At 42.9% G+C, this 24,952-nt stretch overlaps 1 protein-coding gene across 2 annotated transcripts in view; it reads right to left on the bottom strand.

Annotated features, from left to right (window-relative positions):
- dscaml1 (Down syndrome cell adhesion molecule like 1) overlaps positions 1 to 24,424 on the bottom strand; it is an 81,929-nt gene extending 57,505 nt beyond the window's left edge. The window contains exons 1-2 of one of the 2 annotated variants that reach the window (XR_009920521.1): positions 24,104 to 24,230; positions 16,842 to 16,988 (exon numbers count right to left, since the gene is read on the bottom strand). Coding sequence is in view for 1 of the 2 variants with exons in the window: in XM_062386488.1 (XP_062242472.1) it covers positions 16,842 to 16,944 (103 nt within the window). In the remaining variant the exon portion in view is untranslated. Of the gene's footprint in view, positions 1 to 16,841; positions 16,989 to 24,103 lie in introns of both variants that reach the window. The other variant, XM_062386488.1, reaches the window with a different exon arrangement.
- Positions 24,425 to 24,952: the final 528 nt, after the last annotated feature.

Here is a 24,952-nt window from a genome sequence, read left to right as displayed (position 1 = left end):
CAGTCTTTTAAAAAAGCTAAAAATTAAGAATATTTGTACAAATTGACTTGAACTCTATAAGCTCTGAAGCTAAAAAACTCGCCCCTCTCCATTCCCTCTATTGTATCCCACTGCATGTTGACCAGCTGTGAATTGCGTCTCTTGTCTTAATGGTTGCAAAGGTTAATGCATTAGGAGCACCTGGTGGCTCACCTCATGGAGCGGGGACCCTGTTTACCGTGGCTTTAGTCCTTTGCACTGGCCATAGGGTTGACTGTGACATGCAGCCCTTTGCTGTTTAATTTAAAGCTATTTTTAAATTATAAATGTTCACTGACACATGTCCCATCCATCCACTAAGTTCCATGGAAATCCTTATCGATGTTTTGCGTAAACCTGCTTCAATAAAACCAACAACCAAACGGACAGGCGTGAAAACATAACATCATGGCAGAGCTAATAAAGATTTGAGTTTTAATGTCTTTAATGTAAAGACAAAATAAAATATAAACGTGGCGACGTAAATTTATCTCATGGATCCGTCGCCTGGCACCCTAGTTTGAAAACCTTAAATCCCATTGTTTCCTCTAATAATCTATCATGACACTAAATGATGGTGTTAAATTGAATTTCCAATTCAGACAGACACAAACCCACACCACAAAAAAAAATCTCAGCGTTGACACTAAGAGGAACAAAACCTCATGTTATCCCTAAAGACACAACCTTCCCTCACCCTTCACCCCCCCCTCTCTCCCTCTCTGTGCCCACTTATCCCACTTTTGCCTCTCATCCTTGGGGAGTGCTCTGTGCCACCACAGAGACGACAGATGGGGCTCAACATCATCCAGAGAGTGAGAGAGATGGAGAGAGAATAGAGGGAGGTTGCATTCATTATTTACATCACTTGGTATTGGAATATTAATGTTAAAAGCAATCGGGTAACCCTTGATTAAATTAACTGGAGATGCAAGGGAAGAGAGGAGAGGCTGAGGTGGAAGGATGGAGAGCAAGGGAGGGAGAAAGAGAGGGAGCGAGGGAGGGAGGGAGAGACAGTGGGAGAGCGGCACACTGTTAAATGGGCCCTTAAATTAGTGGAGCAAAAACACCTCCATTAAGAAAGCGTGCATCTCTCTCTCTTCCCTCCCTTCCTCCACTCCAACTTGTCTCTCCTCTTTTCTGCATCCCCTGCCTTCTTGCCAGCACCTCACACAAAAATCACTGCTTTACCCACAAGCTCGGAACCTCTTTGAGAAATATGCATTTTTTTTTGTGCTGTGTCCCTCCTAAGTGCCTGTTCAATGAATGTGTCTTTGGTCCCCGCGTGCATCTCTCTGGAGAGTAACCCTTCTCTCTTTCAATCTCTCTATCACTTTCTCCCCAGCAACTGTGTTTTCCTTTATGCTGTATCTCTCTCATCACTTTATCTTATCCTTGTACTTGCTACCTCTCTATTGCATTCCCAATCTATCTCTCGTCCCCATTTTCTCCCAATCAGCAAACCTCATTGTTACACGTAGACTCTGGATATGTACACTCATAGATATAATGCAATCCCTATTCCCTTACCCTAATCTTAGCCTAACCCTAACCTACACCTTATTTGTAATCCTAACCCTAAAACCAAGTCTTATACCTCAAAAAGCATCTTCTACCCATAGGAACCCTCACACATCCCAATAGCCTGGTGTGTATTCACATTTAAGTCCCCCCTACACACACACAAATAAACACACACCACCACACACACTGGCGGTGGCAGAATGGTTCTCTCCTGCACAGCAACACATTGCGTATATGCAGAGCCACTCTCCCTATTAGTGGAACACTGCTACGCGCTGTTGACTTCTGGAGAGGAAAACATACAGTCATGTCCACTGGTTATCAACTGATGCCACAATTACCCACCCCTCCACCTGCCACTCGGCCCTTCACAGCGGGTGTGCATAAAGGGTAGGTGGCTTTCGTGTATGAAAGTATAATGACACCCAAGGAATTGATGTAATTGCAAAGAAATAGGTCGCTTCCGATTGGTGGTGGGGAAGATCAAAAATGGAAACCGAGGCTTCCATATGCAAAGGAGGTCTGAGGGACTCGTGTGGGGTCTTAAATTCACAGAACAAATCCCTCAGAGATGATTCACCTGGTTAGTGTATGTCCAGATAAGATAACAAGATATTTTCATCTATTCTTTCCTGTCTTTTTTAAGCACATCTACATCATTCCATCCATTCCCCCATAAAAGACTTGGGGTACCAGGAATCAAACCACAGACATTCTTGTCAGTACATGACCCTCTCTACCTCCTTAGCCACAGACACCTATTTAGCAGCTTCAAAAACGGGCTAAGCAAACCAAAAAGTAGCTAATAGTCATATCTGTCTTAAAGCTGCATTAATAGCACAGAATGGAGAAGTCAGTAGTAACTTTTTGTTGGAGTTAGCTTGTGTGCAAACAGTTGCCTGATAACTGACCCAGCAGACACAGAGTGAACATCACATTAGAGGTTCTGATCACTTATTTCAAATTCCTTTGCTTTATTTACCATATTTTACAACCTTTCAGCTTTGGGTTTGTCAGTTGCTGAGAAAACATGTTTTTCATATGCTGCACTTTCTGTAACAGCCACTTGTGTATGTTGTCTCTATGTTATTTCAACAGAGCAAATGCATAGTTTGTCTTAGTTTACTGCTGAATGTATCGTACATTAAACCTCTGACTCCTGACCACACACTCCTATGTTAAAGGTACTTGTTGGTAAGTATGTTGTTTCACTGGTTGGAGCACTGCTCTGGGTCAGCCCACGTATTGGCTTGGCTGGAGATGAGCAGAAAGACAGCGCCACAGGTTCTTTAACTATTTCCTTAAAGTTTGCATTTGGGATTTGTATCTAAGGAAATGATGATGTCATCCTCACCCGACAGTAACGATCCCAAGTAAAGTTTTATGCCATCTACAATGCTGCTGTGTCCCACTCCCACAATAGCCCTCTAGTATGACGTCCAACAAGACAGAAATCAGGAGACAAAGGCTAAGCAAGACAAAAATAAAAAATCAGTAGACCACTGAGAGAGATGACTGGTGTACTCATAGAGACACAAAGGTTTGGAGTCACGAAAAGTCCAGACATACTGTGAGAGACACAGATATCATTGAATCCACCATACTGAAAATATGAGCATATTTTTTCTTCTTGTGACAAAAGATCACAATGTCGATATAAATAATCTATTTAAGCTCTTACAACATTAAAGTTGGTAAATGACAATATAGCCCTCCAAAGGTGATTGATGTTCATGTGTCTGTATAACACCCTCACCTGGACGCAATATTAGCTTATTACTGTATAACGCTCCACGTTTGTTTGGAGGTGTCAGAAATAAGGGGGATGAGAGTAAAAGAAAGAAGTTGAGATAGCGGAGCAAAGAAATAAATACCCGTCTGTTTTCCCCTCAGCAGAAATAAACAAGGCATTCACTTGTCAGCCTGCAAGAGAAGGGCACATTGTGTATGCAGTGGAGAAAACACACACACACACACGCAAACACACAAATGGCAAATCTGGAGAGTGGCGCTGTTGGTGAGTGGGGGAGCTTAAAGAAGAAGACAAGTCAAAAAATATCTATGTATATTTTTGGCACTGTCAACACATGAAATGTAGACCTTATTTTTCATGGCTGTGAGCCTAAATAACACTAGGTACAGTATACCCATCCATCCATCCATCCATTATCTATACCGCTTCTTCTTTCAGGGGTACATCCTGGATAGGTCCCCAGTGTATCGCAGGGCCAACATGTATGAGACAAACAACCATTCACTCTCACATTCACATCTTTGGTTTATTTCACCTTTGTTAGACTTTGGACTGTGGGAGGAAGACCTGCAGAAGACCCACACAGACTCCCCACTGAAAGACCCCAAACAAGCTGGGCGTTCGAACCATGGTCTAACCTTCATGCTGTGAAAGGTCAAGGCCACTGTCCAGGCATTTTTCATGGGGCCATGTAAGAAATATCAAATCAAAGTAGTCATGTGTGTGAGATTTAAAAAAAAAAAGACCAAAACAGCAGTGTTAGCGCCGGAGTGAAGAACCTCTGACATGCAGGCCACATACGTGCCATGACGAGACAATTCATAGAGTATTATGTCCCTCAGTGTGGCCCCTTCTGGCTTTATGCCTATCAGGTCATAGTCAGGGTAAAGTAAACACACATTGCTGTTCCTATTGGTGGGGGAAGTGGCGTTGTGCCACCATTTTTAAAGCAGCCAAAGAATAAGGGATTTCCGGTAGTGTCGCTTTAGCCAGAGCTCGCTTAAATGTCACAAATTTAGCAAATATTTCATAGTGGAAGGTCCCACAAGTTAGTAGCATACAGCTGATTAAACATGCAGAAGCAGAAACACAAAGTGTTTAATGTCATTGAAAATACACAAGAGGAGGGACAAAATAAAATGCATGTTTTCAAGAAAATCTGAAATAGAAATAACCCCCCAACCCTGCTATAGGGGATGGCGACAGGGTTTCCTTGAACAAAAGACACATGAGTTAGGAAAGAGCACCAGTACAAATCATTTAGTGCCTTCATTTTGTGATTTTCTTCCCAATCTTTCTGTTTTGTCGCTCCTAATATTGTATTTGTGGTATTTACATGTGCAAGCAACTGTATTAATAAACAGCACGTTTTATCTTGAGGAGAGGCTGCATATGACATACATTGTATTTTCAACTTGACAGCAGAGATGTAGTCAACAAGGATGAATGAGCTGTAGTGGGAGCACTCAACTGTCAATCTGTACTCATACACAAGAGCTTTGTCCAGGAGAGTGGGGAGGGGTATGGAGGGGATCTGTACTTGTGCTTCTATTGTCTATCTTTGTAAAGACTGGTTTGAGTTATAGATCTGATAGATTAGCCAGCCTTTTGGCTGTCCTCAAAACTTCACAGGTGTATTGGAGTGTTAGGACTTTGTTTTAAGGATCAAATTAGAATTTGGGGGGAAAGAAAAATCTCACAATAAAACAGTTGTTTCGCACTGTCAGCAGGTTTTAAGTCTAAATGATGATAAAAAAATTAGAATATGATGAAGGTGACTTTGTGCCGGTCCTCACTTTGTGCCTCACTGTGACTCACCTTTAATGGACTGTTTAAGGGTTAAGACTTGGTTTTAGGGTTAGGGTTAGAATAAGGTATCGTTTTAGGTATTTGTTTTGGAGGGTTAGGGTACGGGTAAGGGGCTAGTGAATGCATTATGCCAATGAGTGTCCTCACTAAGATAGAAGGACAAACTTGTGTGTGTGTATGTGTGTTTGTGTTTGTGTTAGGCCAACTCCAGAGAGAATATATCAAGGCGAGAATGACTTTCAACTGAAATGTATATGAGATTCAAATTTCATTCTCTTTTTCCTCCATACTCGTTCTACCCGCTCTCATATCCTCCCCTTTCTTTGTCTTCTGGGAGCTTTAGTCAGCTAAGCTCAGATGTAAAAAAGATGTTCTTCTCTCCCTGTCTTTCTCTCACATACGCAGACAAACAAACAAACAAACACATTTTAGTCAAAGGGGCAGGTGGATGTGGGTGTGACTAGTGGTCAAGTGAGTCAGGTTTCTATTTTGACACAGGTGATGAGAAGAAGCTTCCTGTCAGCCACAGCAGCTTGTTACCTTACTTCAAATGATAATGTATCCTCGTGATTTTTTACATTCTTGACAAGAGTTAGATGGGGAGATTGAAACCTCCTATATATGTCCATTAAATTATGAGGCTCAAAAACTCATGTCTAAGAATGAAAGCCCAGTATCTGTTCAACAACATCATGTTTTACCAGCACCTCTCAGCCTCTCTAATTTCTCAGAGATGTAAAAAAAGACGTGGTATATTTAAGGGGTTATGAGTATTTCTTGGTTATGACTCCTGGATGGCATGTCATCATCATGAAATGAGTGTGGACACCAAAACCTTCTGTGAAAATGCTGGATATAAATCCAACAATAGTCGGCTTAGACCAAATCCAAATATAACTTATTCCTCTCTGAAAACTATTAAAAACACATCAGTGAGTCACACAGTCCAGTCACTGGACGCCATGTTCCCTGATTAACATGAACACTGGCACTCCAGCTACTTTAATTCCATCCGACACATATCACCCTGCTACAATGAGATCTCATAAGTCGCAATCACATACATGTGGGCCTGTTGAAATATTTAGATACATGAAAGTAAAAATTATCCATTCATTTTTAAAGATGTGTATCTTTGGTGAATGAATGTATGAATGGACCTGGAGATGGCAGCAGTAAAAGGCTATGAAATCCACACACAATAGCAAACAAACTTTGAGAATTTAAGTATATGGATAGATTCATCGCAAAAATGTGTAACCTCGGCCAATAGTGGTCTCAAAATAAAAACAGTAACAAAACACCTTGAAGCAGCGAGGGATCATGGGAGTTGTTGTCTTTACAAACTTGAGCTGTAGGCTTGTTGAGTCACTTGTTCTACTGTTTATTTGCACATTGCTGGGAGAGTTTCAGTGACAAAACGAGGAGCAAAAGAATAATCAGGATCCATTACAAGTTACCAATACACCAGTGGAAGGAAAAGGCATCCTGCTAGCTAACTGGCTAGCTGTGTGTTTTTCCTTACAATACAATCGTGGATTTCACTCGATTCGACCACTGTTGGAAACATTTTGAATGATGTAAGTGCAACCTCATCAAAATGTGTCTATTTTGTCCGCTTTAATGAAAGATTGTTACATGTTACATCTTTACATGTGTTTTGAGGAATGATATTCATGCACATAGCACAGAATGTAAAGAGTGTGCCAATCGCTCAGAGAGGGGTGACTAAGAAGGAGAGGAGAAAGGTGGAGAATTTCTCCCAAGATGTGTTTAAAACTCACATTGCTGTTTTCAAACATGTCTCCAGTGAGAAAGAGTGAGAGGAACAGAAAACTTGCATTGCCCTGGGCATTGTAAAACAATGGCTACGCTATGCACATCAACAAAACAGACAGGAAGAAAAAAAAAAAAGACTGCACTTTCAAAATACCGTACAGAAAGTGAGAGCTGAGCGGAGAAAATAAGTAGGTGAGGGAAGAATAGGAAGAGGGCAGGCACACTGGAAATAGCAGAAAAGGGAAGGAAAAATAATGATGCAAAACAAGAAGTGGTCAGGTGGTTCTGATAAGGGCTTGAGAGGAATAAATGTCAAGTCAAGCAGCAAGAGAACCTTCGGAGGCGGCGGTAAAGGAGAGAGTGAGAGTGCATTTGAGATGCAAACTAAACCAAATTAGGGATCATCAAGGACAAATCTGAAACTGTCTATTATGGATACAAGCTGCCCAATCATTTTGATGCAGGGCCAGCATAGAAACATAATGAAAAAATAAAAACGAGTGGCAAAATAACCTTTACACATGTTATACTGGCTCCCATATGAACTATTGGTTTGTGTGTGTGTGTGGGGGGGGGGGGGGGGTGGATGTCTGTGTGTTGTGTGTGCTGCTATGCCGGCATATGTCTTGTGGGAGTCCTCAGGGCATCTTATACATCCCTGAGAGCCCATTGATTAGTTCTTAATAAAGCATAGAGATACCATTGCTCACAGGGGAGGTCAGAGAGGGCTCATAGACACACACACACACATACACATACACATACACATACACATACACATACACATACACACACACACACACACACACACACACACACACACACACACACACACACACACACACACACACACACACACACACACACACACAAACACACTCACACACTCACACACACACACACCTTATTATAGGTCACTTACAACATACAGGTTTTCATTCATTTCTAGGAGATTTACTCTTAACCCTGAACTTAACCTAACACTAAAAATCACTTATTTCTCCAATTGGGATCATACTTTTGTACTACATCGACTGGCCCTTAGCCTTAAAGCTGACGTAAGCGACTTTAATCCACTACACACTTCTTTCAAATTCTGCTCATATCTCCTTGCAGTCCTCGAGCTGTATACGTGCCGTGCGTGTGATGGAAACAGATACAGTTTAAATATACAGGCCTAGTTTTGTACTTGGGTAAGAAAGAAAGGTGGATGCGGTGGACCCGCACCGCACAGCACTGTTCCACCGTCAGCACCAAGGGGCAGAGTGGGTTGAAGGGGCAATGGGAGCAAGATGGAGGCCTCTGAACTAAGAACCCAAATTCTTGTGTAAGTGTAAAACTGTCCCTTGGAATATGTTGTGCTTGAGAGTGACTATCCTGAGCGTGCAGCCCCGTTCCAACCATAGAATTTTTTATTAATAAATTTGAGGAACAAAGTAATATAATCATCCACAGACAGCGAAATAACCTAAAGACCTGCATGAGCATCGGTGAGGTGTTTAGTTCACCTTGACAATTTTGCTTGTGCATGAATGTGGCGGGTGGAGCTTCTAAGAGACCGATGAAAGGAGGTGTGTATTTGTTTTTGTCTTTAGTTTAAATATCAACACCCTGAATCACCTGCCTCACCGCCTTTGACAGACACAATCACGCCTCCACAAAGACACACAAAGGTAGCGACTCGGTTTAGATTGTGTGGGGTGGGAGCATGAAAGCAGAATCGGGTAAATGTAGGAAAAACTGCCTCCGAAATTCATTTAAATAAAAAGACCGGAAAAAGGGGAGAGGAAATTTAAGCAGAACTCAAATAAAAAGGGGAGCACAGGTAATTTGTGCCAATCTGTTTCACCTGTCCTCAGCTCACTTCCCTACTGAGTTATTCTACTTCCATCCCTCTGTCCTTCTTTCACTTTGAGGCTCCCTATCTTTCCCTTGCCGTGTCTGCCTTTGTCCATTGTGCGCTGAGTGTCAGAGCTCTGTTGGCTGTCTCCATCCTGTCTTTGATTAGCTGTGATCTATGGACCCGTTGAAAGAAATGAATAAGGAAAAGTGGGTGAAAGATGGACAAAGAGAGGTAAGAGGCAGAGCACCGGCGGCTGATGGATATGAATGTCGTCGGATAAGGAAACATCCCAGAGAGAGAAGAAGCGACAGCAAGGGAGAGAGCGAAGGGAGAGAGACTGATGCATTTGCATCTCTCCTTCGTTTCATTTGCTGCAGTTTTCATCCATTTTGTTCCTGTTTCCTCAGCCCTCTTCCTTTTCCTCCTCCTTCTCCTCCTTTCAGGCCGTTTCTCCTCGGCTACCCTCCATTCTTCCCTAGCATGTACTGTACATCTTCAGGTCACGGGTCATTAAGTCGGCTCCAGAGGGGATGTGTTGGAACAGGATATCTCTCATATTACCCTGCCCCCACCACGCCACTAAAACACAAATATGCACAAACACATGCATGGCTGCGACCACACTAACACACACAGACGCTCCAGTCTGTTTCTTTCTCTCTGTTTATTAGTGAAAGGTTTCGACCTGTTGGTCAACCTCTAAGCCTGGAATGATAAAATCCTAGTCCTCAAATTCATTATTTGCTTGACATTGCAGTGTCTGCGATGCTACTTGTCGAAAGCTAAATATGTCTGTGTTGTAGTTATCAATTAATCTGCAGTTTTTTTAAAAGATATATTAATGAACAACAATTAATCACAATTTACCTAAGCTTGATATGAAGCTTTCAAATTACCTCTTTTTGTTCTACAAAAAGCCAAAGATATTCAGTTTTCATGAATAATAATAACTTTGCTGCATAAGGCTGGTTTTAATTCGTTATGTATTTTGGGTGACATATTCATCCACAGCACATTGATGTTTACTCTAAAAAGTTGCAATTTAAAAATTATAAAACTGAGGAAACTGAGTAAAATTGAGGAAACACATTTTTCAAGGGTGCTTACAATTTAATATACATGATGTATAATATAATAAAACCAAAGTATGGTGGACAGTTTATCTGGATCAACTGACTGAAAGCTAAAGCTATTTTAATTTCACAAAACAATTTCACATTTCAGCTCGAGCACATGTGACAAACAGTGTCAGACTCTAACAGATGCATTGCTGCAAATTCACACGCACACAAATCAATGCACACACATACAAAAGTGCATACACACACACCACACACACACACACACACACACAGACACACAGACACACCTCATGGATGCTGTGCACTGTCAAACAATATTAGATTGCAAGGCGGTGTCAGTGGGATAATTAGAATAACACATCCACTGTATTCTTCATTATGTGTGTCATCTTCACTTACTGGCTCTGCTTCCTCGCTGGCAACACCTCCCGCCCCCCCTGCACACACCCACCCCCGACACACAGACTCAATCCTACCCCGCCCTACAAGTGACGTGCTTTTTTAGGCAAGTCATGATCCCCATTAGTGATGGCCTCAAGTATAGATCTGATTGTCTGAACCCCCGTCATGTATTTTCCCTAATTAGTTCCTAGGGCTGGGGGGAGGAGGGGGAGGACTGAGCAGTGATACACAAAGTTGAGGCACAGCCTTAGCATTTGAGGAAGTGGGTGTTGGCGAGGAGATCACGGTGGGTGATGAGTAATGCTCTGACGTTGGTTCCGCATTTGGCAAAATATCTGACGGCGATTCTGTCTGCTGGCATGTACTGACAATACCACTGTAAGTGTACATGCAGGAGGAAACGACGAGGCAGGTATTCATTTCGCTTTGAGGTGCTGACGCACTGCCGCGCTGCAAACACAGCAGGCAAAGCTCTTATGCACAAATCACAGAGAAAATGCAGTATTAGAAAAGGAAAATGAAATCAATCAAAAGCGTGTGGTCATCAACAAAACAGAAGCACAGACTCAACTTCGCATGCATGCACTCGCGCACCTTGGCCGCATGTGGTTAATGAATAACTAACTAGCAGAGAGGAAAGGGAGCCATCTTCTCTGAGTAAGGCCAAATGAATTCGCTGAAGCACTATGCAAATGTTCCCTGGGCTAACGAGACTGCCTGCATGATTGGAGTGCCATTGAAATTCTCCTCGTGCACAGCCTTCTCTCACTTTCCACCTCCCTTCCTTCTTCAATATCCCTCCATCTCTCCCACGATTTCAATCTCTACACAGAACATCCATGTTCCTGTGCATGTGTATATGCAGTGTGTGTGTGTGTGTGTGTCTGTCTGTCAGTCAGTCATATGTCGTGGACATTTGTGTCTCAGGGGACCTTGAAAGCTACAAATCATCAACACTCAAATCGTCCACACAAATAAACATTGCGGCCCTATCAGGGCCTGGACAGAAGTGAATGCCCCTGTGTCTTACTCTCTGTCTGTATCTGTGTGTCACACACACACACACACACACAGACAGAGCGGTCCGCTCAAACAGAGCGAGCTCAGAGTCGCTCTGCACCTGTTCTCTCTGTAAAACATCCAAACACGAGTGCTGAATAAATAACCCAACCTAACACGCATCACTGCCAGGTTCACACAAACTCGCACAAACCACAGCCCATAAACACACATCAATAAGTAAACACCACCCATTTCCCCTGCACGGCCACCCCCTGCCCCCCTCTCTCACTCGAGGTACAACCTCCCACCGTCCCAAAGACAAACACACATTGATGCGCATGATGTGTGTAATGGTTAATGGTCAAATACTACCAGAGATGAATAAAAAACTCGAAAGGAGAAAGAGAGATGGAGGAGAGAGTGTAGGTGGAGGGGCATTAAGCACTTGTCAGATGCATCTTTAATGGCAGGACACAGCGGCTTTAGAGCCCCATGGCCTCCTCTTCCTCCCTGGGGTGCTGGGGACAGCAAGAAAGCCACGCAGACACACCTCTCTCTTTGTCCATCTTCCCATCCTCTCACATGTCCTCATATACCTACCCACCTCATTCCATCATCCTTTCCATCCTATGCCCACTTTGCCATCTGCATAATTCAGCATGTCATGCTTTTGCGCCACTTTGTCTTTCTTTTTCTGCCTATTCTGCCATTTTTTGGGGGGCCTGTCCGTTGTTCACTTTCAGGTTTGATGGAGTGGAAGGAAAAAGACGATGCTTTGTCACTTCACCGTCGCCTAATAAGTGCCTCCAGGAAAGGAGGCTGAGAGAGGGATGAAGTTAAGAGAAGAGTGGATAAACAGAGGGGTCTGGCGAGAGTGTAGGGCCTCTGCAGAGTGGCGACAAAATGGAGACTGGGACAGAAGCTGCAGCAGCTGTGGTGACGCTACACTTCACAGAGAGAGAGAGAGAGAGATAGAGGGAGAGAGGGAGTGAGAAAGAGAAAGGGAGGCAGTGTGTGTGAAAGAGAAAGGGGGATTAAACAAGCTCAGTCAATGAATTAAAAAATAAGGACGTCACATGTTTTCCACTCCCTCTTTTCCCTTAATTCTCATCATATGAACTAATCAGTGACTCAATTATTAGATCACTGATCAATAAATCCATCCACCTATCACTTTGTATCATTCTAATGTATTGTGCTCCAATTGCCGAAGCGCCTTCATGTGATGTAGCAGAGGATTGTGAGTCATCCACTGTCTGTCCATAGAAACTTTTTACAAAGTTGTGATTGAAATTGTTAAAATCTATTTTGTATTATTTTATTAAAATGTAAATAATATTATAATAATGTCAATGTTTTCCATAACATGTAATGAAGCATGACATTCAGTTGTCCCCAGTTTATTATCTTTAACCACAGCATGTTATGTGAATCACAGCAGAATTATGTTTGTGTCTATGGAATCTAAGAAAAAAAACATAACGTACAATTAACAGTGAAGATTTTTTTTCTCATTCATGTCAAGCTGAGACAAAATTAGACACAATGTAAAGCAACCATAGGGAGAGATTGATTGATGCATAACATCAATGCATCTGCAATAGCATCATCAGCCATGTATTGGTGTTGCATATTCATAAAGTGTAACCAAAAGACACACTCACCATGAAATTATGAACTTATAAAACTGCAATCAAATAAAGAAGGATGCAAAGATGCAGATATGTACTCTGTGTGTGTTTGTCTGTGTGTGTATGTGTGTGTTTGTGTGTGTGTGTGTGTGTGTCAGAGTTGAGCCGTGCTGATGCACTAATAAAAATCAGGCAGCGATGCATCCTCACACCTTCCTCATTCCGCCCGCCGGTTCGCACCCGTCACCATGGCGACCAGATAAAACTCACACTGTTTTAAGCTCCAGCTGGAGGAGGAGATGGATACCAACAAAGTGACATGCACACGCATGCACACACACAGCCACGAACACACACAGATGAAGTTCCTTCATACACATCCGTCAGCGGAGCATCCTCTTTCAGTTCCCTAACTGACAAGCAAACAAATGCTAATTCTCTAACCGACAGCAACACCAGCAAACCATCAATTAGAGGGAGAGACATGGCGAGATAGAGAGATAGCAGGAGAAGGGGAGGTATGACATGGGAGTAGAAAACCAGGAGAGCCAGTCAAAACACAAAGCTCTCCCCTGTTTGACTGTCTGTCTCTCTCTCCGTCGAACCCCCCCCCCCCCCCCCCCCTTACTGTCGCTCCTTGAACGCAAACAGATCAGGCTGTCAAATAGTGACACGACACCCAGGCAGGGTCGTCTCGCAGCGAGGCCAGCTGTCAGCAAGCACCCTCCTGCCTCTTCATCAGAGCCCATTCAAACTCAGCTTTATTGACCAACACGGCCGTCGGTATGACATGTGTCATCCTGTCAAGCCAATACCTTGGCATGCACTGTCCCTAATAAATGCAGAACCACTAGAGCATCTCCAGTGCCGTCGAAAGAGATGGAGCTGTGCATGCCACCAGCAGCTGATAGGTAAAGTGGTTGGATGGATGGATGGATGAATAGGTGGATGAAGTGTGTGGAGTTTAGTGTGGTGGGAGGGGATGGACACGTGCACTCTGCAGTCCGCGTGTATACGTCTAAGTGAGGCCATGGTTCTGACACAGGCCACCAGTCTGTACCAGGGAGGGAGAGAGAAGAGAGGAGGGTTGGAGCCAAAGACGGATGGAAAGAAGAGGAGCACTGTGTAACTAATAAGACCTATTCATCAGCACTGCGGAGAGGAAAGAGAGAGAGAGAAAACAGAGAGGGAGAGAGAGGATGAAAAAAGATCTCAAACATTCTCAAATGCAAATCCAGACGTTGCGGTGCAATTAATGGTATCATCGAATAACCTGACGATCATTTAATTAATTAATCCATTAATTGTATCTTTAAAATATCATATCAATAATGCCAGATATTTCTGTTCTTGTAAACCCCAAAATATTTATTTTAGCCGATTCTTAGTACTTATCCCATACCAGTACATTTAAAATTAGAGTTACTTAATATGCTTCCACCAACTCTGTATGGAATTGATGATCGTTATCATTGTCGTAAGACCTGGTTCAGGTTATTGACAAACAATTAAATTCAGCGATAGGATGACATAGAACTTCTTTTATTATCTAAATAACTTAAGAAAACACTAAAGAAATCTAGAAATACAGAACTATTACTTCCTTTTAACAACTGTCTAAGTGCGGCTGCAGTTTATAAAAATGAAAGACCTTTTAGGTTTTAAACTTAACAGTAACAGTTTAAATTGGTGCAAAAGCAACTGAATAAATTCGAGTGCCACCCCTTGAAACTTGGAACTTTTCAGTGTGAAACGTTATCAAATTGCTGAAATTGGTTAACGCTGCACTACTGGAAATCACTCCTTTTTCCCTGCTCTGACAACAGTGGCAGCAAAGCACAACTGCTGCTTCAGGGCCGCTGCGAAGAAATAGAAAAAATGTTTTCTGGAAAAAAGTAAATTGCTGTTTTATCTGGGTAAACTATTAGAGTTTCAAGAAATGGAAGTGGATCGGTACATAGATTTGCATGCCTGGCATTTTCAGCATTATCTGAGGCCTTTCTGATGCTATTATCTCTATTTACAACTATATTAAACAGAGAAAAGCAGCAAATCCTCACACTGGAGAAGCTGAGAAATGTTGGGACACTTAATAATAAAAATAAATTATTAATTGATTATTATTTTTCTCCTTATAACCAATTATCATCTAACAACAGTGTTAAACAATATATTTCAGAATAAACAATTAGAATAGATAAATGTAGTCAAAATCAAAATTACTTTTTAAATCTTTACCTTATTCTTACATAAAATGATTACTAAGCATATTCTGTAAACAAACTTTATTGCATTATAGACCCAGGGTTAAAAATATCAGAAAGCCTTTTGAATTAAAGCTCATCATAAACTGATGAGCTTAGAAAGCTACTCATGTAAATGTGTGTGTGGGCTCATTCTAACACACACGCTAGTTCATATGTGCATGTTTTACCCAACGTGTCCAACAGCTGATCAATAACATACTCCCACTGAGCTCTTACCACACAGCCATGATACAGTGACTTGTACACACACACACACACACACACACACACTCTGATGCACAGAGCTATCAGTCAAACAGACTGGCTCGGTCTCACCACTCTCACACTGAGGGATCCGTGACAAGAGCGAGGGGAATCCAACAGCAAGCTTTATCGATCCAGACTGGAAACCCCCCTCAGGCCACACACATACACAACCACACGCGTATGCACGCACGCACACACACATGCACAAACACTACAGCTGTGCTGGATCAATGAGTGCTCCCGTGTGAAGGACAGAGCCATACAAAGGCACACAAATGCAGACGCACGAACACTATTGAGAGAGATGAAAGGGCTGCTCGGTATCAGAGAGCGAGATAAGGGGCAGAGGGCGCAGTACGTATCATCTGACCTAAACAGTCTCATCTGACACCCTGCAATTTGCCATCGCTCCGCGGAGCAAATGTTAACACTGCACAAGCCAGCGCACACACACAGATATGCACAACACACATAAACACCAATACACAGACATGCATCAGCATGTAGGAGTCTCACTTTCAAACGGATATTATCATTCTTCAGGGAAACAGCGAATGATTTGAAAGGAGGAGAACAGCTCCAGACACAGAAGAGCCCTCAAGGTGTGGCTGCTCTCTTTTGGGCGACTGTGATGAGCAGTTAAACAGATCTATCACTCATCAAATTAGATCCCCCCCAAGCCCACCCACACACACACACGTTTGTACTTCTATCTTAGTGAGGATACTCATTGAAATAATACAACCCCTTGGCCCTTTCCCTAACCTTAAGGATTCAAAGTAAATGCCTTACCCCAGCCCTAACTCTAACCTAAACCCAATTGTAACCAAACCCTAAAATCAAGTCTTAACCCTCAACCAGTCCAGTGAAAAAGTGAGGAACGATCCAAATGTCCTCACTTTTTATGGTCTATGCTTAACATGGTCCTCACAAAGATATGGATACAGGAACACACACTTACTCACTCACACCGCACATGTCTACTAATGTCTGATTTATCCCTGTAACGCAGCTATTAACCACAGTGGTGTCAGTTGGTGAGTGAAGAGCCATGTGCCAGGCAAAGGCCATATCATCAGACTTGAATGATTGGACCTTTTTTTTAAAACCTTCCTCCATCTTCTCTCAGTGACAAAGCAGGGGACGCCGGTGACACCAATAAATTGATTAGTGTCGATTAAAGGCTGTCAACAAATGGGGCAAATGAGGAGGAAATCTCCATTACGATAAGATTGGAAAGAAAAACACATTTCTTTGAAGACACTGACAGGGCTCGGGTTATTTGTGGTTTGGGACAAAAACAGGAGACGTTTCTCATTTCTCTCGGGGCAAATGCTACAGAGTCCGCTGAGATATCGGAATGACATTAGATCATTTTGCTTTCCAAATAAAACCTGCATGGTGGTGCGAATGGGAGTTTGAAAAGAGAGAACATTTCAGCAAGAGATGCAGTACGGCAAAAGGAAAGTGTCTGAATTTTCCTACCTGGGATGATGGAGACAGTATCTTTCTCCCAAGACACCACACTGACGTACTCCTGGACAGCTGAGGGGATGAGGCACTTGAACACAGCAACATTACCCCGCATGGAGCGCTGGTCGGCCACACGGACTGTGTAGGGCTCCCTGAACACTGGTGTGTGGAGGACAGAGATAAAGTTAGTTGATGGAGGGATGTTTGTTGGTGGGATGTTACAGAAAAGGGATTATCATTCTTAGCAAACTCAGATCTTTAGTTTTCAACAATGACAAAGTGATTAGAGTGCAAATTACTAACAATAGCTTTGAGTGATGAAAGTAGAGCGGCAAGTGATGACTACTTTTGATCAAGTCATTGTCTGAGAATAATCAAAAATGTCTATCACAGTCTCCCAGAGCACAAGTCTTCAAATTGCTTATTTTGTCAGGCCAACAATGCAAAACCCAAAGATATTCATTTGATATTGATGGAAAACATTGAAAAGCATCACATCTTCACATTGATAGAGCTGGGAACTGCTAATGTTCAGCTTTTTAAGACCTTTAGAACACCAAACCATTGGCAGGTTGCTATGGAGAAACGTGTGTACATTAAAACATCTTCCTATCTAGAGCTCAAAGTGACAAGTTTTATGTTTTATTCAAACAACAGTTCACAGCCCAAAGATATTCAGATTTTAACAATATTAAAGAAAACATGTAATTGTTACTGGAGCCAACAAATATTTGGCCATTTTGCTTATCAATGGTTTTCAAATTTGTTGCCAGCTAATTGATTTGTTGACTCATTATTTCAGCAGCCGAGGTTTCTGCAGTGATTTTTATTGCCATAATGAATGAAAATTAGGACAAATTTCAAGTGCGACAGATATGAAGTATTATGAGAGTCCCAGAATGACTTACATGGAGACAGTGAAATATGTGTATGAATGAAAAAAATAACTCAAACTTAATTGAAACAGAGGTAGCATTAAATTAATGTTAACATAGTCAGGATAACATATTTAAGACTTTTTATGGTCTGTATCTCAGATTTTTTCTTCATTGCACATTGTGACACATTACAGTTAACATCCTTGGGTCCTGTCTAATCTGTGGTAAAAGCAGGGGCAGGTCTTGTAAACAAACTCGTCTGGTATTGTGTCCCACCATGTTAGGCCAGCGTTTCTCTCTTCAGCCGCAGATTTGACTATGAGAAGGACCGACTTGGAGCCGCATTGAAGAGGATCCGCAGTGAGTGGCCCTCGGCCTTTAAAGAACAACGCCACAGATGCTATGAGACAGCGAGGAGCGGAGGGTTGCTCACGGCCGACGGAACTGTCACATGCAGGCGCCAGGCAGCACAAAACATAGCCCCTGCACATGGCAGGCCGAGCACTAGGCTGCGTGTCTGTGCCAGCGTACAATAGGATGGTGGTGATTAAGACGGGCTTAATGATGAAAACAGTAGCCTGTAGCTAACCAAATTATCTCTCCAGTTAACTCTGTCACATCTAGATTAGTGAGAGATGTGAAATTCTGAATCGGAGCATGAATTTTCATTACATAAATGAAGTAAAGTGAAATTAAATTAATGGATTATTTTGGTGGGGAGGAGAGACAGGAAGTTCCAGGGCAATGTTAGCTGGACTGAATGAACAGGGACGTTCTAAAGTGGGGCTCCCGCGACAGCCTGATTTGGTTTTCATAAAGGGATGTTGCCAAATGTTTCCCCAGTAACTCCGACTCGGACAAAAATGTGTCTACTTTACAGGATCAGACGACGAAAAAGAAGGGAAGACAATTACAGAAATCAGATGGGATCTCGGGCTGATGTTTCTGGCAAGACAATCTAACACAATGCATCAACCAGGCTTCCCTTGGAAATGAGGACAGTAATAGCTTAACAATGTAAAACACACACAAACACACACACACACACACAACACAGGGAATGGCCCCACCCTCCCGTGTGCTCACTCTCTCCCCCAGCTCTCCAGTGATATAATTAACGCCTAGCCTGAAGGCCAGTTTCCTTGGTCATTAATAATGCTTTATGCCAGCCGCCACTGTCACTGGAACCCAGTGGAACCAAAGCACAGTGTCCTTGTCCAATTGGTGGGACTTTCACCTTAAAGTTCGGGGTCTAATCTCCCTAGTCTTTGTCTGATTCCGTCCATTGCTTTATCATTGTTCTACTTTTTCTGAGCTCACTGAACCTTGAACCGGTCTTCCTTCTTTGCTGGCTTGTGAAGGACTTAAGATCGGAGTAGAGGCGGAACAATTCCGTTCGAAATTGTCGATATTTATCCTTGGATACCGTATATGTGACCATGGCCTTTAATTGGGTCATGGTGCTAATTTGTATCCCAGCTAAATTCATGGCTGCAGTGAGATATCCTCTGGAGAGCACATCACATTGGTCACCTGACACACAGGCCGCTAATAGGAGCCGAAGCCTCATTTGTAAACACATCAGAGCTAAAGGACAAAATTATTCCGATCAAGTCTTCATTTCAATTCTTCATTTAAACGGCTGCTGCTTCTCATTGATGCCATCTTCCTGCAGATCAATAGCCGGGATCGACTGAGTAGCCTCGGCTGTTGTGGCCGAGCCAATTCTCTCAATCATTTATTTACTCTTTGATTGACCCTGCTGCCACTTCTCAATAGCAGGGGGAAATCCCCAGTGCCCACTGAGCCTCTCGGAGAGAGCTTAAAATCCGCTTGACAGCTTGTAAATGTTTGGTGCAATGATGACTATCGTTACACGTCAGTTCAGCGCAGGTTCGAATCCAGTCAAGGTCATGTCAGGTTTGTTCATCCCGTGCTTTGACCCCCAGCTTGTCCTGCACTTGCGATAACCTCCTCTAGCCACTCCTCTCCTCATTAAAACCAGTCAAATAAGCCCTGTGTGGCAACATGCCCCGGTACACAACCCTGTTACTGGCTCCAATAAGAGGCAACTGTTGTGATAGCATTGTCATTTAACACACGTTCCTCTTCCAAGATATGAAAGACACAGGGGGAGAAAAAAAACATTACATATTCATTCTCCTAAGCCTGGTGACAGGATGCAAATCGTAACCCAACTGATTTGTGTGTAAATTGCACTCCCCCTCATCGCATGCGCAGCAGAATCATTAGGATGTTACTGATGCCTGACTATATGCAGCCTGGTTGCCTAGGAACGAGCTAAAACATGGGTCTGGTGCACTGGGTGCACTGGGAGGCAAGTCCTGTATCACTGTCGCTTCAATAATTAACGACGGGGAAACCAAATACTGCATTTACTTATTCATAAAGCGAGCGGCAAAAACACAAGAGAAGGAGAAAGAGAGAAGGAGCTAAAATAATGAAAGACACAAATACTGAGTGGATGTAGGTTTCGTTATTGAATGGATTAGAAAAGCAGTCGATGTGTATCAGGTTCAAGGAACATACAGTACTTATTGGACCAGTGAGGAAATGTCAGAGAAGGGACGAGGAGGGCAGATTGAGGGAAAGGATCTAAGCGCCTGCTGTCTTGGCCCGAGCACACACTGGTTTGTGTGTTGTAGTCAGGACAAAGGGGAGATGAGGTGTCATGGAACAGGTGTCCTCATTTAATTTCATGAAATTGCTGTAAGGAGGTGTTGGGTGCCCCAAACAAAAGGTTTCAGGCGGATCGCTTGCGACAAAGTGATAATGATGACTAGCTGCGTGTGTGAGAAATGTGTGCTTTCATTTTTAGGGTTAAGTCACACACTTGTTATAGAGAAGAGGAGAAGAGGATAAAATATAGTAAATCCTCATTCCTGAAGCAATAGAAGCTGCAGAACTGCTGAAGGATATGTTACACTAACAGAGAGCTGTGTTTAAAGGCAGGGATGTCAAACTCAATCACTAAAGGTGTTATTTAAAAAACACTTATTTACCCAATGTGATGGTTCTGTTCATCAAAAATAAATGTTTACAAGTAAACAAAATATGATTAGAGTTGAAATTGACATGACGAAAGTCCAGTGCATCATGTCTTTTTTCTTGTATAACATATTGCTTCTTAAGGTCTACAAATGGTTTCATGCAATCAAAACATATAACTGATTTGCTGATGAAAAATCTATATCATATCTTTTTTTTCTTCTATTTATGACTACACTAACATTTTCCCATTAAACCAGTATCCTAGTGACAGGGCACTTAAATGGGGAGCAGATACGTATTATTAGTTATTATTATAAGTTTGGAAGAGCACATGCAGTACGTGTCTGTGTACAAAGCATGTCATAATTGTACATGTTAAAGAACAAACTACTACATTTGTTTGGTTGGGCCCATTTTGGGGAAGATAAAGGATAATGTTAAATATTCCAATGAAAGCTGTTTCTTGGTAAAGGACAGTAAGTGTGATACTTGTAAGAAAACATATTAAGAATTAGGTGGAAGAAAGAGCTTATACTTGTAGCAATATTAATATACAAAACAGACATCTTTGACTATGTGCACATAGTTCTGGTAAATGGATAGAATTAGTAATAGAATAAGCAAAAGAAAATTCTTCAGAACGTGTTTTAGATTCTTCTTTTTTTTTCGATCCTCCAAGCATCAATTGGATTCAATTAAATTCAATATAATGTAAGAGGGGACTCTTGACGTTTCAGTCTATCTATCTATCTATCTATCACTCAACTCAAGTTTGCTGGTTAACCTGATACACAACAGTAGCCGTTAGACTCCTAAAATAGTTATTGTAAAAACATAATCATTATTCAATGTCTGTTTGGTTGTCGGTCAAATCTCATTCAGAATTTTTTTATATATATATAGGCACAATAGATCCACAATAGCTGGAGGAAGATGTTAATACAGAAAACTGGATGAGTTGCACTGAGAGAGCCCAACAAAAACATGCAGGGGAAAAAAACGCAGCCCACATAGTGATTTTCATAAATGTAGAGCTATCCAGACAGGTGCTAGTGCTATTATTGGACCGCAATCAGCATGCATGGGAGAGGGTGAGAAAGAGGGGGAGGGATTGAGAGAGATGTGAAGATGTGAAGGGAGAGAGATGGATAGAGAGATAGAGAGAGAGATTGAGAGACAGAGAGAGAGAGAAGAGAGAATAGGGAGACGGATGGCGGTGGGGGGTAGGGGGTGTGGCAGATTTTTTTTGGGGGGGTGTCACACTGCGAACTGTCGGCTGTCATCATTCTCCTGTGCCACCTGAGACGGGGCATGCCACACCCTAGTGCTCACGCCTCTGTCGCCCATGGCAACCGCAGGGTTGTGTATGTGTGTGTGAGCGTGTGTGTGTGAGCATGTGTGTGTGATGTGTAGAGCTCTGGAGGTAATGAGGTGCACACACATGCACGTGAGCCCTGGCTGTGGAGCTGTGGAGTTGTGGTTGCCTCAGCATTTAATTGATTAATTGTTGTAATTATTTGGGAGGGAAGGTCGAGCCAACACTGAGGCTGGCTGGAAGGTCACTCTCACGCTGGAGGGACTGTCTCCCTCTGGGGACCTCACAGGCCATATGGGTGTGTTTGTGTGTGCGCTGGTGAGGAAAGAATCCAGCAGCATTTTTGGAAAATCATTTTGTTCACATATTTGTGTGTGTGCGTGTGTGTGGGTAGGGAAGTGCTGACTGTTTCTCCTTACAGGATTGATCAACACAGTCAAGATATCTGCCTGGCTATTCCCAAGACCTGAAAATCCACTTTGTTCCTGATTCTGTTCACATCTTTCCATGTCTGAAGCTGACTCTCCAAATTCTTTTTTTGCCAAACACCCTGACAAAGAGCTGGCAACTAAACACCGAGAGCCAGCTTGATGAAAATGGCTCTGTGTGTGTGTGTGTCTGTGTGTGTGTGTGTGTGTAGTTAGGGGACTTTCCAGTCCATGGACAGATGGAGAGACTGGGAGACAGGAGGCTTGCTGGCATGAGCTACGCGCAGGCTGGTGTGCATGATATAGTGTGTGTGTGTGTGTGTGTGTGTGTGTGTGTGTGTGTGTGTGTGTGTGTGTGTGTGTGTGTGTGAGGTTGTTTGTGCGTCTGAGTCACGCATATGCATGTGAACAGTGCGAACATACATGCGTGCGTGTCTGTCGTATACACGTGTACCCGGTGTGTATCACATTAGGTCATGTGCGTGTGTTTATGATATGTGTGTGTGTGTGTGTATGTGAGAGCAGTAACACCTTCTCTCGGTGTGTTCAGCGCCTCTCTCCAGCTTTGACCTTGGCACTGAGTGCGGACAGGTCACCATGCCAACTGTCTACATGGCCGTGTGTCTTCCAGAGGATTTTTAATCTGGGCGGTCGAGACGTGTCCCTCCGAGACGCTTCACCCCCGCTGAGAGAAGTTGATGGTGTAGTATGAGAATATGACAGCTGTTTGGGTCGCCATATTTACAATATTTACACATGCCGGGCCATAGCTAGATAATACTGTTATATAGTATAAATAGTATATTATACAGACATCGTGGAGTGAAATATTTGGGATTGACCAGGAAGTGATTATTTTAGGTTTAACCTTTGTGCTTGCACCAATTGTACACATGAAGATCAGTTCACCTGTCTCAAGAAGTTATAATCAGTATCTGTAATGTATAGGGATAGAATAAATCTGAAAATATAACACAACTGATGTCATCAGGGTTAAAGTCTTTGCAACAAACTGGAGACATGGATTGTCAAAAGATCTGTGCTTTATTCCTGGAGTGGGGGTCTAATGAAAGGCAGTATTGTGTCGCTGTAGGATCCAAGTGTTTTTTTAGGCATTAATCATTCCACGGTTAAAAAGGTTTGGGTATCTCAGCCTCAGATGCGCTGATTTTGGCCATTATTTTTTATTTTTTATTTTTTATTTTAATGTACCTGTCGTCAGCCCCCAGTCTGAATAAGAGGTCCAATGCTAAATTACAGGGCACCCTTAAAGACTGTGCTAGTCTATGAATTAGTTAATACCATTGCAGAAAAATGTGAGGAATCCAGAAAAGGCACCGGTGTCCCACCTTATTTGTTGTGACACAATTTTAGATTGTTGTGAGTTGGTAAAACTACATTTATACACACTTTATATGAAGGGTAATATCAACAGAATAAATGTAATTGGGGTGCTGTGTTGTCCGAAGGGATAAGGTGCCAAAAATGATAAAAAATTGTAGATCAGACTAAAGACTGGTAGTCAGACATACGCTGGTATTCAAAGTGTTGAAATGCTAAGTTGGAAGAACAAAGTCAGTCCTCTGGAGACTCAACTATACCTTTGACGTTGTCTGAGTTTACATAGTGTCCAGCACTCACCTGCTTTGATGTGGATGCTGGGACTTCGGATCTTTCCTGCCTGGTTCTCAGCAGTGCAGAAGTACTCGTTGTCGTGGATAATGCTGTTATAGGCGGAGGGAGAGAAGGAGTAGAGCTGGAGGGTGCCGTTGGCATGCACGTGGCGGATATGGGGCACATCGTAAATGTCGTCTCCGGCGGCCAGGTACCAGCGCAGGACGGCATGGGGGGCGCCGCCCGCAGGGCAGGGCAGGGACACCCCCACCGAGCTGGAGAAGGTCACCCGCTGCAGGGAGGCGTTCACAAAGTACAGCCGTGTAGAGACAACATCCTCACTGTTGACTGTTGGGATGAGAGAAAGGGAGACAGGGTTGGTTGAGTGGCCCGTTCATGTCAGGCAGGTATGAGAAGAGAGCATGTGCTCCATCACAAAGCATTGGAGAAATCTGCCTCAATAGGTAAGAAAATGGGACCAAAATGTTGATCCCACCACCACCGCCTTCATTTTTTTCCCCTTGGCATCGTTCGTGAGGCAGAAAGATAAAGTGATAGTAAACTGCTACATGTCTCAGGCCTACTGAAGGCCTGTCACATCCCTGTCTGAAGGCCTTCATGTGGGGAACAGGCCAGTTTGCTGTGTAGAACCACGCTGTATGTTTTGGCACATATGAGGTGCTGCTGCCAGATAAGTAGTCCTAGGGGAGTCTGACCACCACATATCCTCTCTCTCAAAGAAAGCTCCCTCTCCGATTAGGGTTTCCAGGCATCTTTAAGAAGTGTGTTTTTCTGTGTGTGTGTGTGTGTGAGTGTGGGTGGGGATGGGGGGTAAGGAGGGGGCAAGGGTGCAAAGAAGTGCTGAGCTCATCTTGG

Source organism: Platichthys flesus, chromosome 4, assembly GCF_949316205.1.
Source record: "Platichthys flesus chromosome 4, fPlaFle2.1, whole genome shotgun sequence".
Classification (NCBI taxonomy): domain Eukaryota; kingdom Metazoa; phylum Chordata; class Actinopteri; order Pleuronectiformes; family Pleuronectidae; genus Platichthys; species Platichthys flesus.
The sequence above is the reverse complement of the archived record's forward strand: the minus strand, read 5'-3'. Positions and strand labels throughout refer to the sequence as shown.